The 17,586-nt window shown below is 37.7% G+C and overlaps 1 protein-coding gene across 1 annotated transcript in view; it reads right to left on the bottom strand.

The window, feature by feature from the left end:
- Nucleotides 1–3,296: 3,296 nt before the first annotated feature.
- The window catches only part of tyw1 (tRNA-yW synthesizing protein 1 homolog (S. cerevisiae)), a 56,530-nt gene continuing 42,240 nt past the window's right edge, over nt 3,297–17,586 (bottom strand). Inside the window, exons 15-16 of the mRNA XM_046074154.1 lie at nt 10,938–11,105; nt 3,297–4,631 (exon numbers count right to left, since the gene is read on the bottom strand). Of these exons, the coding sequence (XP_045930110.1) occupies nt 4,410–4,631; nt 10,938–11,105 (390 nt within the window). The 3' untranslated portion in view covers nt 3,297–4,409. The remainder of the gene's footprint in view (nt 4,632–10,937; nt 11,106–17,586) is intronic.

The following is a 17,586-nucleotide window of genomic DNA, read 5'->3' as shown; positions in this document are numbered from 1 at the left end:
ACAGGCTGACTCTGAGCTAAAAAACATCACCACCTACAGCTATTTTTTAACAGTGTTTATAGGGGCAATGGGCATTTCTGAGCTCAGTGGACAAACATTTTACCCTCTGCAATATTAGGCATACTTTGTCGACACATGATCCAACGATATCCTGGCAATAGAAAAAAGGAGCCTTTTGGGTTTTTTTTTTACTCTTATTTCTTGGGCCTCCAGAGGGGTACAATATCTTACTAACGGGAAATGTACTTCAGAATAAATACATTCCATTTTAGATGCCAAAAAATGTCTCCTTTGTATTGTGTCCTTGCTTTCAAATGGCACTTTACAGTGCACTTAGTGAAGGAACTACAGTACAAAGGATTTTGGATGAACTGAAGCCTTTAAACTCTCCATCTGTCATTGTTTGAGCACAGCCAAGTGTGTGTGTTTTTAGCTTCACATATGTTTTAGCTAAATGCTTATTAAGAGGGTTTAGGGATTGGAATCGAGTTCTTAAGATGTGGGATTTGAAAATTTGAAAAAAGACAAAAAAAAACCCTCAGCCTTCAGCAATGTGTATGTATGATACATAATTGTATGAACAGAATTACTAGCATTTACAGACAGCAACAAAATCTGATGTTATCCCCTTTCTGTTCCTCTCTCAGTCCTCCTCCAACACATGCACACTCTCTTTTAAAAACAATTACTGTAATGTTTTCTGTTTAAGTTGGTCTCAATTATTAATTATTTGTCTCTTTGGTGTTAGGGGAGGATTACTTGAGGACAATAAAAACAAATTTCTTAATCAAAGATTTTCACTGCATGCATTCACATTATGAAAAATTCAGCTTCTGGAGACTGTGCGCCCAGAAAAATGTTCGGATGATAAAGCCATATTCTGTAACAGTGTAGTGTGCTACTATGTGACAATATGTGGGAATTAAGTATGTGACAAAAAGAGAGAACAGTCAGGCCATGAATATGTGATGCCTTGATACACTGTTCTACCATTTAGCTCATATTTCTCCTTTCCCTCTGTTTAATTTTCTGAGAAAGTTTTATTCTTGTTCAGTTAGATTTTTATTGCTGTGTGGCCTCCTTGCAAAACTAATTCTCAATCTCTAGACTTTTTTGTGACAAGGTTAAAGAGACATATTTGCTGAATGGCACTGCATGCTATTTCATAACCATAAATGATTTTATCAGACATTGTGCAAGTGTGACAGGAACAAGATGCCCAGTGACATTTGTTAAACATATCATGGAAATATTTTTAACTTCTATTGGTGTATAGAGCTGATCAATACATGAAAAAGCACTATTGAACAAATTCATCAATTTAATCAATTTCAGTAACTGTGTAGGGTTAAATAAGCCTACAATGCAAGAACACCAAACATTTCAAACATACAAGAGTGCAGATGTTAGAGTAATGGGACAATGATGATTTTGAATCCTACACACCTACTGTATTTTTAGTATTCCACTGTAGACTGAATAACACGTTTTAAAATCATTTCCATTATCTTCTTTATGCCAATAACACTTCAACCTTTGCTAATCACATAAAAGACACTACAGCAGACATAGACTCGTCACATTTCCAAAATAGACTAATACAAATATTTTTGTTACACGTTGTGTTGTGCTGTGTGTACTCTCCAAATGCAGTATCTTGAGATTAAATGGTTGACAGACATTAACATTTACATTTGTAGGTTTTAAATTAGAAGGCTAACACAATTAAGCAATTATCAGTTAACCCAGTGGATGCGTATAGTATCTCTCTCTGGTGGATGAGTGTTTTACTCACCAACTTTTTCAGCCTTGTTTACACATAATAAAATCAGTGTCTTTCCTGCTACATATTTTTAGTAACAGGACTTCACACCTGGCAACCTCAATCGGTATACTCACTGCGTGTTCTCTTTTGCATTATGTGTAATCTTACACCACTAAAAACTCAACTATCCCAACTCAATAATGGAACAGTTTGTATCTGTATCTATTTGTTTTACAAATTACTAGTTCTATGTGATAGCTGTTTTGCAGCACAATTTCTTCTCTCTGGCATTCCTGTTATTTTGAAGAACAATGACCAAGAACAAGTTAGTATTAAGATGGAAATGCACATTTTAGTTATTTGTAAAACTGTTCGTTTTGTTTTACCATTTAGTGCAACATAGTCATCCATCAACTCTACCAAGGAGGCAGCGAACCAGACAATCTTGATTTGTTATCGTTTGTTCTGTTGTCTCTGATAATTACACTGATGGAAGTCAGTCTTTTAGGTCCCTAAAACATTTTTCCCAACATCACCTTTGTTGGAGTGGAACATGAAGTTGGTTCAACTTTCCTTACTATTTTCCAGAAAAACAAAGATAAGTAAGTAATAAAAAGACAGGATAATCTGGACAGTCTGTGTGTGATTAAATCATCAAAAACAAATCAATAGAAAATAAGCAAATAGCACATATTTAATGTAGTCAAGCCCTCACTGGAACACATGGTGCATATTTTGGTGATTTGAAAAAAAATTGAGGGCTTAGCTTCAATTTGTTGTTGAATTTGACAGTGGTAACTGACATGAACCAACTACTATCATTACCCAGTTATATCTAAAACTGGAACACCCCTATGGATGCCATGTCGCTTAAAGTATTTTGAGATATAACCAGGAGAGTTGTGGACCCTGTTTTTAAATGACTTCAGTGGATGTGAATTGTTTATGCCGCCGCAGCTCTGCACCTGGCTGTGTGTGCTGCAATTGATGCAGACAACATTTCCTGGGGAGGCAAGACACTTAAATACATTTACCTTGTACCTTATATCATTTTTACAACACAAGGCTATATAACAAGAGGAACCTACCTCATAGACAAAAAATTAAATAAATAAAAGGAGAGAAAAAGAAAATATTTTGGATTTGGACTTGCAGTTGCAGGCACAGTATGAAATAGTTCATGTGCCTCAACTGCCTAACTGTAGACATCTTCTTATATTATACTAGACAATGCAAGTAATCTCTACAATGTACAAATTACATCTGAGTAAATTTAAAAAGGTACAATGGGAGCTACTTTACAGTTGTATCACTTTACCTCTGCCTCAATTGTTGTTCAATTAGAGCTCTTCTGTTGGCCCAGTGCAGCCCAGAAAGCTTTTAAAATGTCAAATTCCCACTTTGTTGCAAGCAAAAAACAAAAAATGACAATACGATGTCTGCTAGAAATGCAGTATGACACATGTGCCATAATGCACGTGTGTGTATGTGTGTATGTGTGCTGAGTATGAAATTCACAAATGACACAGCAGAGTATTCCAAATACATTTATTGAAGTGATATATCCACACACCTGAAGTTTCTCCAAAAAGGGAGACACCGCAACACTTGAGACATTACAAAACAAATCACGTAAACGATTAAATCAGGATTTACATTCAAATAAAAAACAAATTAAAATGGCGTTGATTTTTAAATAAAATATCAGTCGAGGCTTTATTCTGGCATGCTGGACTTGAGGAGGCATACATGAGTTTCACAGGTATGCTGTTTTTCATACTCATTACCTTAACCTGGATGGTGACTACAGATCAAACTACATACATTTGGGGGTTGAATTAATATTTTAAACATGTTGTACATTAGCAGTTTATTTATCTTTGAGGCCAGTATTGTGTGTATTTAACTAAGAGCTGGAAGATGAACTGACATAATATAAGACTTGACATTGTCTGAGAATATGGTGATTGCAATTTTTTTCCAGCTCAAACTTTGATTTAATAATTCTTGAACTGCATTACAAAACAGTGACGCAATATTATCAGTTTTAGTGCCTCTACCAATTTTATTAAATTAGAAGTACTGATGATGTTTTTTAATTCTGAAACTATATTATCCACCCCTAGATTAGCTAAAATGCTGCAAAAGCAGTAACCGTCATACCCAAAATGTTGTCATACTTATAAATATATTATGATGTTTGATTTGTAACTATTACCTATCTACCTTCCAGGCACTGACTGCCAAGTTCATACAACCATTGTCAATAGGATAATGAGCAAAGGTGTTCAACTTTAGCCGTGTAAGCCTTCCTAAGTAGTGTACCAGATGGTTACACAAATCAAAACCACTAATATATCTGGAAACCTAGTGTAAATGAACTGATTCAAGCAGTTTTGGCTGATATTGAGGGTCAAGCCAATAAAATGAATGATCCAAATTGAAGTAAAATGAAAAGAGGGAGAAAGAGTTAAGTTTACATGAGAATGGCAGCTGTGGACAGTAAAAAAGCTGTCCAGCAAAAGAAAGCTTTGAAACTCTAAAGGGAAAAGAAACATTGAAAGCTACTTTTTAAAATTATTTTTGCTATAGAGATCAGCACTCGCTCTATTCATCCTACTTCTCTTTCTCTCTCTCTCATTTATCAGCATCCTGAAATGTCTTTGGTTTTGTTGCGTCGTTGGAAACGCGTGTCTGCGGGGTCAAAACCTTGCTCATGGCCTCCGAACAGAGCCCAGCTGGGAGTTTTAGCTATGTAGTCTAAGGCTGAGAAGCTCTGCTGTCCCCCACTCTCCTCGTGAGCCCGGACGAGCTCCTGGAAACGCTCATAGTCGATCCATGTCCACCACTCGCCATCTACCTTGAACTGAAAAAACATATAAAGCAGGGAGAGAGAAAGTAGGAGATGAGCGAGCATTATCCAAGAGGTGTTTGTGGATCTATAGGTTCAAACCTACATGTTTCTGAAACCTATTTTATTTAAGACTTTTTAAGATATATGTAATGATGCAATAATTCATTAATGGAATTCATTAATGATTAATTTAACAACCAAAATAAAGAAACTAAGACAAATCCTAAAAAAGCCATAATCCAACTGGAGGTGGCAGCAATTTGACACTAAGTTATACAATGGAAAGTTGCCATTGTTGGTTGTACTCTTCAACTGATCTTCTACAACTAACTTAGTAATTATTTCAGCACAGATTAATCAAATCATTATTTACTATTGGAAACATATCCACCTGTTACAATGATTCACATGTCTTTTAGCTGTGTGCTTAGTCTAATGTCAAACTCCACTCTTGCATCTGTGAAGCTTTAGTCAAAAACTAATTACATTAGATTTTTAAAACTGTACTTAAAACACTGAGATCATTTTGCAGCCTGAAATTTAGATAGCTTAAGTTTACAAACTGTTGAAGGAACTGCACATAAACTGTTAATCAGTAGCTAATAAAGATCATCAAACTTTATTCATTCAAATGGATGTATAGCAATATCCTGAGATAAAGATAAATAAATGGACAGCAGCTGAGGAAAGTAACACAGATGTAGAGAAGTGTTGCATATTCTGAATATAAACAACAAACATTTACAGATTTGTATTAAAAAATAAAATAAAATCCAACAATGATTACAGATCTCCTTGCTCATCATCTGACACTTGCTGTTAGTGTGGTTGGTTGTGGATTCACCAACTCCACCTCCTCCCTTTTCCTCACATCTCTCCTTTTATCAATCACTGCTTCTTACTCTGTCACCCATTTCACCATCTATCTTGCTAAAGAGAAAGAAAAAAAAAAAGAGCTAAATAAATGGACAGAAGGAGAGCGAGGAGCCGAAAAGAGTCTGTGCGTGTTTGCGTTGTGAGAGGCACACTAACTAGCAGAGAGGGAGAACAGCTCGAGTGTTTCACAGTGAGGGAAAAGCCTCTAACAGCATTCTGCCTCTCTAATCCTGCTTGTTTTTCCAAACCAGCACAAGGGGTGAAGAGTGTGTCCTCTACAGTTCCCAGCATGCAACAGTGCTCTCCAGCTGATACAAAACCATGTATCCCTTGTTGTCTGTATAGGTAAGGGAAGAAACAGAGAGCAAGCAAGTAGGTATTACATAGAGCACAGCCCTTCCTTTGAACTGTATTGCTGTTTATGGCAGCGTGTAGCAAAGTTTGTTCTTTAAAATGGTCTGTAATGACTTGAACTCACTTGGGGGAATTGTTTGAAGGTTTTTGACAAGCTGTAACTGGATGCAAAATGGTGCTAAGTCGTCACTGGGGACGACTGTTGTGTTTTAGCTCTCCGCATTTAGCATTTAAAAGCTCTTTCAGGTTCAAGGCTGGTTTGACCGGACCCCTGTGTGTGCAATAAGGCTTTCTTCTTTGAAATTCTTAGACTTACACTTTCTAAAGCTGTAATTCACAAAAAGGGAGGGAAAAAACTCACTGACTTTCTTCTAGTCAAAATGACACAATATGTTCTCATGTAGGACTAACATTTATTAGCCAAGTTAAACATTTTCCTGAGGGAGTAACACAATTAAGTGTTTGAGCATTAGCTTTTATAGCCGCAGACCTTAGAGAAACGCTACCTGCATTGCTAATTTGCTAATGGGGGGAGAACGGCGCCTATTGGGAGTTAATGTTTCTGGTAATGACATGGGATGATATTTGTTCAGCCGGCATCTCTGCAAACAATTTCAGTATCTAAGCAACAAGTAACGCCACGCTGTCTGAGACGAGAACATGACAGCGTGTTGTTTTCACTAACAGCTGAGGATCACTGAGGACAGGTTCTTCACAGAGCACCACAGGAGGTGACACATTCACACAGAACTAATGGAAGAAGCATCACATCTTATATCTGTCACCAAGAAATTACACTGCATGCTTTTTATACTACTGTATGGAGAATCTGCTCTAATCTGTAAATTTGATTTCCTGTGAGAAAAAAGTGCCCAAAAGGGAGAAATTGCTATTTATATATATGTATGTTTTTTTGTTTAGTGAAGGCCTGCCTGTGTGCACACTGTTGCCTGCATTAAAGACTTTTTTTGCATACAGCCATCAAATATTTCAATTAGCATTTTTTTTCATTGTATCCACATTGTTGCACCTCTTGTAAGTCAATTTGGATAAAAGTGCAAGTTAAACAAATGTAATGTAATGTATGCCATCTAGTTGTAATGAGACTTACGGAATGATAGCTACAATATGTCCCACTTGGTCAAAAGAACTACACAAGTGTCAAAAAACTATAGAACTGCCAGCAAAGTGGTGGCAAATGGATACACAAACCACCACAGGCAGTGGTTACATCTAAATAAAATCATTTCTGATGCATCTTTAAAGACATTTTTTTACTTACAGTAATAAGAAATATTAAAAAGTTTGACAGGGTGTCTGACTGCAAAAAGGGACGACTTCGATTGGAATTTCAAACAAACACAACAGCATGGATTTGTAGGTCAAAGGGAACTTTCAGGAATATTTTCTCCGGGAGGTTTGTGTCTTAACTGTGCGGGTTTCATTACACCGTCCTCTAGGAGAAATGAGACCGAGATGGATGGAAGAGCATGGAGAATAACAGGAAGAAAAGATGATCAGGAGAGGGGAGATGAAAGAGAGAAAAGGCTGGAAGAGAAAGTAGAACGAGGTGTGAGAGATGCAGAAAAAGGGAGAAATGCCTCAATCAATGGGAAGATCCCAGGGGTTCAAAAGGAACTAATTATGATGATGTGCCAGTGCAGGGAGGATCCATCGCTACTTGGTGCTAAAGACTGATACACACAGACACACACACACACATGCTCACAGAGCTCTGATGTCTTTTAAAGGACTACATCAAACAGTGATATCATCCAGCTGGAACTAGAAGATCTGAGGACTGTGCAGTACACATCCAGACACACACAAAATGAGACGGGTGTTCTGTCCTGTGAGGCGTTTTAAACTCTGCTGTTACGTAAGTTAACAGTAAAACTTGGAGGACTACATATTCTGGATTCTCTTCCTGCTGAGAGTGTGCTGCACTAAGGCATTAGGACGCTGAAGATACTTCACAGAAAAACATCAGACACTCTGTTCACAGGAGGAACCTAAAAATTGCCCCCAGATCTCAAAACTCTGCTGGGATATTGATGAATGCCAAAAAACAAAAAGTAATTCTGACAAAAGTTGTTCATTCATTCATTCATCAAAGAAAGTCATCAGTATCTGTGAAAGTCAACCAATATAGTCAGAACGAACAATATATAAAGATAATAAGATAAACCAGGTCACTTTTTATTTATTTTTCCATTCTGTTTTAATTAATTAAATGTTTTTATGTTAAAGTTTTCTTTCAGTTTATGCATATCTCTCTCCTATGTTATAAAGTATTTCTTATACAATTTTATTTTTGCCCCAGTTTCATTTTACAATAATAACCTTAATACACTTTCCTGCTGGTATTTTTACACATGAGTGTGTGTACTTCACCCTCGGTACTGAATAGAAACGGCATTAACACCCTGACAACTTGTTCAAGTGCATGTGCATTGACATGTGAATATAGAGAAACACACAAACACACAGTGGGAGGGGGGAAAAAAAAGCATAATTGGAGGTATGCTTAAAAAAGCCTCAAAGGATTCATCAAGTGTAAAATGCTGTTCACTCTTCTCCCGGTCGCTCAGCCAGAGCTATGAGTTAAGAGGCAGATAGGTCCTGCTTCAGAGCGAGCACTAATACTGCAATCCGCATGACTGAAAGCAGGAAAGGAAAAGAGATGAGGAGAATGTGTGTATATTAATAAATACTGATGGTTGTAGGTGAGGAGGTGCAACTGTTTTAAAGTGTCTAAAGCAGTTGCACAAATGGCCACAACAATATTTGTCTTATCGAGTGAATGATAGAGGGATGAAAAAAGATAGTTATTATCCCCAAGAAGGTAATGATAGTGGTGAGGATGATCTCTGTTTGCGTGTATGCAATGGCCTGTAGGTCAGTATATCTGTATCAACCAGAACAGCATTTCTAAATTGAATCTTAGAATAAACACCTTATAGAACGTGTGTGCATCATTTTTATAACAAGACTAAGAGTCTACAGTTAAGCTAGCGGCTGTCTGAGGCTGTACTAAATGCCAATGTCGGCATGCTAACAAGCTCACAATGTGAAACGTGAATGTGTGTACCGAATGCTAATGCTAATTCATTCAATAGTTACTTGAAACCATAAATGTGAAAAACAAAAAGTTAGGGGAGCATCAAAGTCATCCGGCTTCATCGTCCAGTGACCGTGACTTCACTACACTTTGTGCCACTCCATCCAGTAGTGGTAGAGATATTTCAGTCTGGACCAAAACAGAGGACCAACATCATCATCATCATCATCATCATCATCATCATCATCATCCCTGGAGCCATGGCTAAAGTTAGATTGCCTTAATCACAAATCTTGAGACACACAATGTTTACACTACACTGTTTCCATCAAGAACCAAATTCATTCAAGTCTTCAAGTAGTCCAGCATTATCAACTTTAAACTCATAAAACACGATTGGTCTATTTTGTGCTACTGTACACATTTCCCTGTTCCATTTTACACATTTTAGACAGGAGGTAACGGATTGTCAATTTTGACTGTCAAAATATTACTACATTTTCAGTAGTTATTTTAGTCCCTAGCTCTAAGCAAAATGAATGCTGCAAACACAGTGTTTGAACTAAATCTTGATCTAACATTATAGAAGCAGGATACTACTGAACTGTGGTTTCTTGTGACTTTAAAACCAGTAATTGTTTTGCTTCTCGGAAAGTTAACTTCTGTAGCATTTCACACAAAAATATAAAAAATAAGCATTTCATTGCGTAGAATATGTGAAGAAGAAACAATAAACACCATGGACTTTCTTTCTCTCTCATGTTATCCCTCCGGACCTTGAGGGCCCAGACGGAGCCTACAGACACCACAGAAGTAAATAAATCTGTAAGCAGTCCCATGAAAACAAAGCTTCAGTAAATAAAAACAAAGGAGGATTAGGAGTTTGGGTGCTTAAATAAACTGTGATAAGACATCAAGTACACCGGTTGGGTGTGTGTGTGTGTGTGTGTGTGTGTGTGTGTGTGTGTGTGTGTGTGTGTTTGACAGGGAGGTTTGGGTGCTGGCTTGAATTTCTATTCTGTCAGAAAGAGCCAAGGCAGCAATTAATCATCATTCATTAATTATTGACAGACAGTTGCTTTGGCAGAACCCTACACAGATACTTTCTGGGATGGGTGAACCTTAATAAACCACTCTGATGGTTGCATATTTCAAAAGGAAAGCAAACGGGAGACTAAATTATATAAATAATAAAACATAACTAAATCAAAACACCAATTTACAATCTAGAAACCTGCTGTGAGTTTCTGAGCTGTGTGGAAAACTGCTTTGAATAAAAATAGAGATAAAGGATCTATGTATTTGTGTCTGAAAAGAACTGCTGCAGAATCACAACACCTGCAAAGAGGATCACCAGATATACATTATTCATTATTATGTGTGAAGGGAAGCTAATGCAGTATCCACTGTCTGGGTCCACTGATAACTTCCAAATGATAATGTGCACAACAGCAGGAGCCATTAAGCTGCACCCAATTAATATCCAGCAGATTGTTGTACCTAATGAACATGTATATGTCAACATACAGCAGTCTACATTCTAACTTAACACTAAAACAATTGTTTATGTGGTCGTTGCTGAGCAATGACCCTAAAATTATGAATTTGTCCTTCTACAGTATGGCCAATAACTAGGCTCCAGTAAATATGTCTCTTGTGTTTGAATTAATTATTAATGCAGGCAACATTAATTACATCAAAGGGTTAAGCCTTTGGGCTGCACACTAGGGCTGCATCGAACAATTATTGTCATTACCGACTAATCTGTGGACTATTTTCGGTTAATCATATATTCTATAGAATGTGAGAAAATATGACAACTTCAGCAGTCTAAAGCTCAAAGATATTCAACTTACTAGCATAGATAAATCAGAAAATAGTCACATTTGAGAAGCTGGTAGCAATGAATTGTTGGCACAAAAATAAAGCGCATTAGCTAAAATTTAAGGGCTCACAATGTTAAACTGGTATAGGCTGCACATATAGTATGTTAAGTTATGTATGACCCTCTGAAGGTGAGTTCTTACCTTGGTGTGTGCGATGAGTAAACAGTTGGAGTGCTCGTGTTCGCAAGCGATCTCATACTGAGGCAGCATGTCAGCCAGCTGCTGGACAAAGGCAACCACTTCCTGGTGCCATGGGACGTTAGCCATGGTCAGACTGCTGGCAGAGCTTTCCCCACAGTACGTCACTCCCTGCACACACAATCAGAAACATAGCACAAAGAAGACAGGGCTTTACAATTTATTAACCCATAGAAAACGACAAGATGAAAATCTCCTATTAACTTTGTCTCTACACAAAGCACAAAGCAGGATTTCACAATCTCAACTATTAACACAAATTCAACAAATCACAACTTGCAATTTTGACCAATAATGGCGACATTTCTGCAATTTCACCAATTATCGCCATTTCCTGCAAAATGTTGTACATGTCAGCAAACTCACTTCCTGTCAGCAAACTCACGTTTAGAAGACGCAGCAGACATATGATATACCAACAGCAAAGGACTGCATTGTATCCAGATCTTCTTTGCGAAAGCAGGGGTAAACTCAGTGTTTCCCATACATTCAATTATGGTGGCCGGCTACAATATCAACGCTGACCACCACATGATTATTTTCTTTTACCATTTAAAATGGGTAAAATTGTATTTAACCTCTCTTCCAAACACATTGACAACCGACCCGTCTGTAAATTGAATGGAACACCTCTGTCCAATCAAAGGCTGTCAATGTCGGGGACGACATTCAAAAAAAGTTATTAGCATGTAAGGAACCTAGCTAATAAGGATAGCTATGTTAACGTTAGAATACAGCTGGCTTGTAGAGGTTAGCACGCTGTACATAGCTGCTAGTCAATATCAACTGTTTTTTTATTCATTAAATTAAGTTCCTTTTAATTTTTAATGATTCAACTGTAATTCTAAAGTTAGAAAAATGACATCGACCTTTGCAATTTTCACTTCTTCTAGTTAGAAATAAGTTCCTTCAATTTGTTTATGTTGACAACGGATAATTTGTTTATTTTGATTCTATTGTCTTATCGATACTATCGTAGAGGCTAATATTACTATATTTCAAAATATCAAACCCGTCCAGGATCACCATAGTATGGACTGTGTCATTGACAAAAAAGCTTCATACACAGCAACAACAGCTGATTATTACTAATAAAATTTGGGAGCTGACATAATTTCCCATTCAGGGTGTGAGAGAAATAAAGTAGGAAGTGTAAAACCCATCTGGCCTTGGCCACAAAAATCAATCAAAACAGCAGGCTGTATGCTGAGTGTTTTCAGATCAATAGTGGCAAATCTGTGGTTACAAGTGATGAGGAGGGAGAGGCACAGAGAAAACAACAACAGCTTCCTATGGCAGAGACAAACTGAGAACAGAAAGGTGTGATGGAGACTTGAAGTGAGGTTGTCTTTGATGTCCATTTTGTATGAACTGAAGAAATCTGCAGCAGACTCCCAACCAGTACCTTCCCATACAAGACCTACATCAGCTATTTATCATTACTTTTTGTAGCTGGGCCTTCACACAGATTAAGTAGTATTCTCTAATATTATTCCAAGTTTCAGTTCCTGAAAACTCATACGGCTCAAATTGTTGTGTAGTCCAATGTTTATTGCTTTTCACTGTCAAGCTACCACCATTACCAAGGAAATTAAACCTGCATTGATCTGTGTTTATAAATCACTCTCTTGAATTGCATGCCAAAAATATTGCAGGTGTAGCAGATGCAAACGACTTAGAATATGGGTTTTGTGCATTTAACGTTTCAGTATTTCTGAGCATCAAAAGAATCAGCCCAAGTCTCCTAAGCCTGGAAGAAGAAACAAGGGAGAGAGAAAGAGAGAAGAGCACTACAGAGGGAGAAGAGAGCAGGGGAGTAATTTAGATTTCAGGAGTGTTTATGGCAACAATAAATCAAAAGTGGGTTGAGGACACATACTTATTTGAAATAACAGCACTACCAGAAAGGGATTCTTCGAGATGCATCACAGCATTTTTGTCTTCAAATAGTTTGGGTAAAAGTGAGAGGGATGACATACAGCAGGCATTTACCCTTATAAACACAGCCGCAAGATGATTCTTTGCATCGATGCTTCGTTTAATCCATATACAGTGGGGAGAACAAGTATTTGATACACTGCTGATTTTGCAGGTTTTCCTACTTACAAAGCATGTAGAGGTCTGTAAGTTTTATCATAGGTACACTTCAACTGTGAGAGAAGGAATCTAAAACAAAAATCCACAAAATCACATTGTATGATTTTTAAATAATTAATTAGCATTATGCTTTTTGCAATATGTACGGCTTAGTGCAAAAAGCTTCCCGACATATTATGGTGTGTAGCCCAGGCAGTATTGCAGCTGTTTTCTAACTGCAGTGCCAAAGTCACATACAAGTACAATGTTTTATTTGGGATTAGTTACACTTTGCTACCACATTCCTTAGGTGCAAGTATGCAGAATTTAAATTAGTCTTGTTTTACTCAGTTTAACATTTCTTACCAAGTTTCAGTCTTTACACACACAAATGCAAGCGCAAAAAAAAATACACACAAACACCACCTGTGTGTAAGTGAGCTGTAACAGAGCCAAGGCAGCAGCTGTGTGCTACTGTAATTCTCAGATCTGTTGGCCAGAACACCGTCTGATCCCCACCTTAGTATCTCACGGAAGAAAAACAAGAGTAACCGTCTGTGTGTGTTTGTGTGTTTATGTGCATGTTTTGGGAAGAAAATGTTTGTAAGCATGTTAAAAATAAACTCAAGCACCAAGCCAGTCTCCTTTCTGTCTTTCTAGTATAACCTCCAAAAACAGCAGCAAACAAAAAGCTCTGTACTGTAAATGTAAAGATACCCGCATAAACCAGCCCATTCATAATCAACCCCTGCTGTACAGCTTTACACATCATATTCTTATGATGACTAGCTACTCCCAAAACTTAAAAGCCACAATTTAATTATTTGCATTTACATTTATTTGAATAACTTTCTTAAATATTCTGGTCATTGTATGTGTACTATACAGAGAATGGAGAGATGTGCTCACTGAGCAGATTTACAGTACACTGTTCCATCTTTGAAGATAACATGCAATATAAATTTAAAAATTTTTTAATTAACATTAACAGGTGCTAAACTATGCAAATCTCAATTGGTTAAAACTGTTTTTCATTGTTTAGATAGAGAAAATGAAAAAGCCCTCTGAGCACTTTTCTGACTTGTGCAAATATTCTCTATGATGTAAATGCTCTGTATTTGTATAGTGCCTTTCTAGTCGACCACACAAAGCGCTTTTACACTACATTGCATTCAGCATTCACACACATTCATACACCAATGAAACAGCCATCAGGGGCAATTCAGGGTTCAGTATCTTGCCCAAGGAGACTTCGACATGCAGCCTGGAGGAGCCAGGGTTTAAACCGACGATCTTCCCATTAACAGGGAACCCACTTTACCACCTGAGCCACAGCCGCCCCTACTGAATGAACAGTTCTGACCAGTGGGAAAAAAAAAGATGAATGATGAAATACCAGATGTTTCACCATTTCACGGGAGCCAGACATCAAAAGTCCACCAATCTGATGGTTGATGCCAATATCCTAAATCCAAAAAGCAGAATTTTTACCTTTTTATATACAGTCTATGATTCATACCCAGCTATTTTGAGAGTGCCATTCACATCTATTCGAGTCTGTCCACTCAGCAGCCATAGGGGATCTCTCCCTTTAGTTGTAAAGTGCAGCGATTTCTTCAGTAATTTAACCACATGTGTCTTGTTGGGCTCCTTGTGAATTCACTGCACAAAAACAACCAGAAAGTGAACTGCATCTTCTGGTGATGAGTTTGGAGAGAAAAAGGTTGTGGCTCGGGGCAAGGAAAGGGGTGCTAGATAGAATTGATGAGGGACCTTGGTGTTATCAGCTTTTGCCTGCTGCCTGCTGAATAAAGATCAACTATCCAGGACTCGGTATAAATCACTAGGAATGGTGATGCAGGAGGAGGGAGTGATATGAGGAGATCTTTTAGATATACAGGGGGATGAATTACCCGTATCATTGAGGAAGTTAAGAGATTGTGGGAGACGGACAGAAAGAACGAGAGCCTTTCACCTGTTCACAAATAATCTTTCTTTCGCCTTTAATGGAAATCATAAATGCTGATCTTCAAGGCCTCACTGGGTGTAACATACAGCCCTGTGCTCTTGCCCAATTCCTTCTCTCTCAGTAATCCATTTCCTTCCTGGGCAAGTGAGGAACCAGTGGCAGGTAAGTGGTATTGATGCAATGCTGAAATAATAAATCACACTGGACAACTATTGGACAGTGGATGGTAGATTGCGCAGGCAGAATGTGTTGCGCCTTCTAAGATGATGGGCAAATAATTAATGGGTCAATAAAAAAGATCTTGCTGCTGGCGACAGTGGACACACACACCCATGCCATACATCATTTTTACAGATCCAGACTATCTTCATCAAATGCATGTACAACACTCATATGTCTATATACAAAGCCTGAATAAATGGGGGGAAAAACATCACAAATGCAGATGTTTCCAAATGGAAGAGAGATCACCATTATAGTTCACTGAAATGATTCAATCCTGATAGAAAAGGTCTTTTCCAGAGAGAGTGAAAATAATGTGAATCATGTCATGTCATCTTTTGGATAAGCAGAGTTACAGAGACTTGGAGTGTCTATGCCAAGGAGCACCGAAACTCTTCCGGTGGCCTATGGTGGCTTTTATTGGTCACCCGTCTGTATATATATTAAATGGCTGTATATCTGAAGGTAGGAGCAGAAAGTTTACAGTCACCATTACAATGACAGTTATGGCAATTGCAGAAAATACAATCTTTTCAGATGATTTCATTTTCGCACCAAATGAGAATTCTTATTCTTTGCTGACTGGCCACATATAAAGCTTGCTTTCATCTCCAGCTAAATTAAAACACAACAGATAGATTTTTAACTACCCCAATAAAAAGGGCTCACATATCCCCCATCTTAGCATTCCTGTATGAGCTTCCTAGGGATTTTCAGATACAATCTTACTAATTACTTCAGAAAAATCTATTTCGCTTTGGCTACATTGAATACGTTAACGTGAAGCAACTGTGCAGATTACTTTTTAATCTCCTACCTGTAATCCCACGCAAAACTACTTTTTCTTTAGAGTCCCTAAAATTAAACTAAAGAGCAAAGGTGTCTTTGAATTTCCAGCTCCAGATACCTGGAATAATTTAACTTTTTCATCTAGGTTAGCATCAACTGTGACTTTCCTAATTGCTATGTGTATTCTTTAATGTGTCTGATCATGGCTATCATTCCAAGTCAGCAGTTTTTCTACTATTAAAGCCATTCCACAGATCCGACGCTAACAGTCTCCCATCAGTCGGCAGTCAGGGTTAATTTTAGAGCTGGTGATATAATGGAGCAACTCACTCTATTATACTGTCACCAGTTCATCTTGGGACGTACTAACTACTGGGTTCATGATGCTGGAGTCGATAACTTGTCCAAAGCTCAGCAGCCAGAGGGGCTGTTCAGTAAAATGATGTACTGCTCAGAGGCAGGAGAAAGGTAAGTGGGTGCAGAGAGAGACAAAGGAGATTACTTAAAAATGAAAGACAAGAAAGAGATGAGAAAGAGCAAGATTTAACCCTGACAATGACCCTACCTGTGCCACTGAGAACAGTTAAATAATTGATTGTCAGGATAACAGAAAGATTTTACTGTGATTTTCATTGTCATGAAGGTCAGACTTTGACGTAATGAAACACTTGTTGCAATTTCTAAAGACATGGTGATTAATCATTATTATCTGCAGACCCTGGTATTCAACGGTGAGTATGAAGCATGAAAATAAAAATGCACTGTCACAACCTCTAGCAAGTGATCATATGTGGTTGTGAGGGAGTAGCGTTGAAACTAAGATTGTTAAAGTTCTTTCAGTTATTTTTGGACTAATCGTTTATAAAATGTCAGCAAATTGTGAAAAAGTGCAGTTGTCAGACTGGTTTGGTCTAAGTCCAAACTCCAGAGATATTCACTTCACTGTAATGTAAAAACAATGCAGCTGCATTAGAGAATTCTTGGCGCTGATAAATTTCTATTGACAGAGGTGTCTGGTACCCATCTTTACTTTTGTTCTTTTCTTCTCTATTTGTGTGATAAAAGGAAGCAGTGCACAAACAAAGTGGAAAATGTGAGTGGTTATATTAACATCTCAGTTCCTGTGTAAAGTACGCCGTCATCACTACACAGACACATTTGATGGGTATCTCTGATTAACTCTCCAATTCAAAGCTCCCTGCTGTCTTGTTAGTGTTATGCTTTCTGGGATAAAGTGAAATGCCACATAGTGGTAGATCAATACAAACTCCTCTGAGCAATATTTAATAGAAAAGCCCGCAAAGTCTCAGGGGAGGACTTAGATTCAGAAGTTTGTTTTTCACCCATTAACAGCACATCAGTGCTTGAAGCATGTTGCTGATTACTTAAGTAGCAATAAAACATAGCATGTAAGTAGGCTAGATTAGCTTAATGTAGAGGAAAGAAAGAGGAGATAGAGACGGAGAGACTTTCATTGTCACACAGCTGGTTGAATTCATTTTTGCACGGGTGGCAAAAAATTGCTTTGACATTTAC

This window comes from Micropterus dolomieu, linkage group LG17 (assembly GCF_021292245.1).
Source record: "Micropterus dolomieu isolate WLL.071019.BEF.003 ecotype Adirondacks linkage group LG17, ASM2129224v1, whole genome shotgun sequence".
NCBI lineage: Eukaryota > Metazoa > Chordata > Actinopteri > Centrarchiformes > Centrarchidae > Micropterus > Micropterus dolomieu.
The sequence above is the reverse complement of the archived record's forward strand: the minus strand, read 5'-3'. Positions and strand labels throughout refer to the sequence as shown.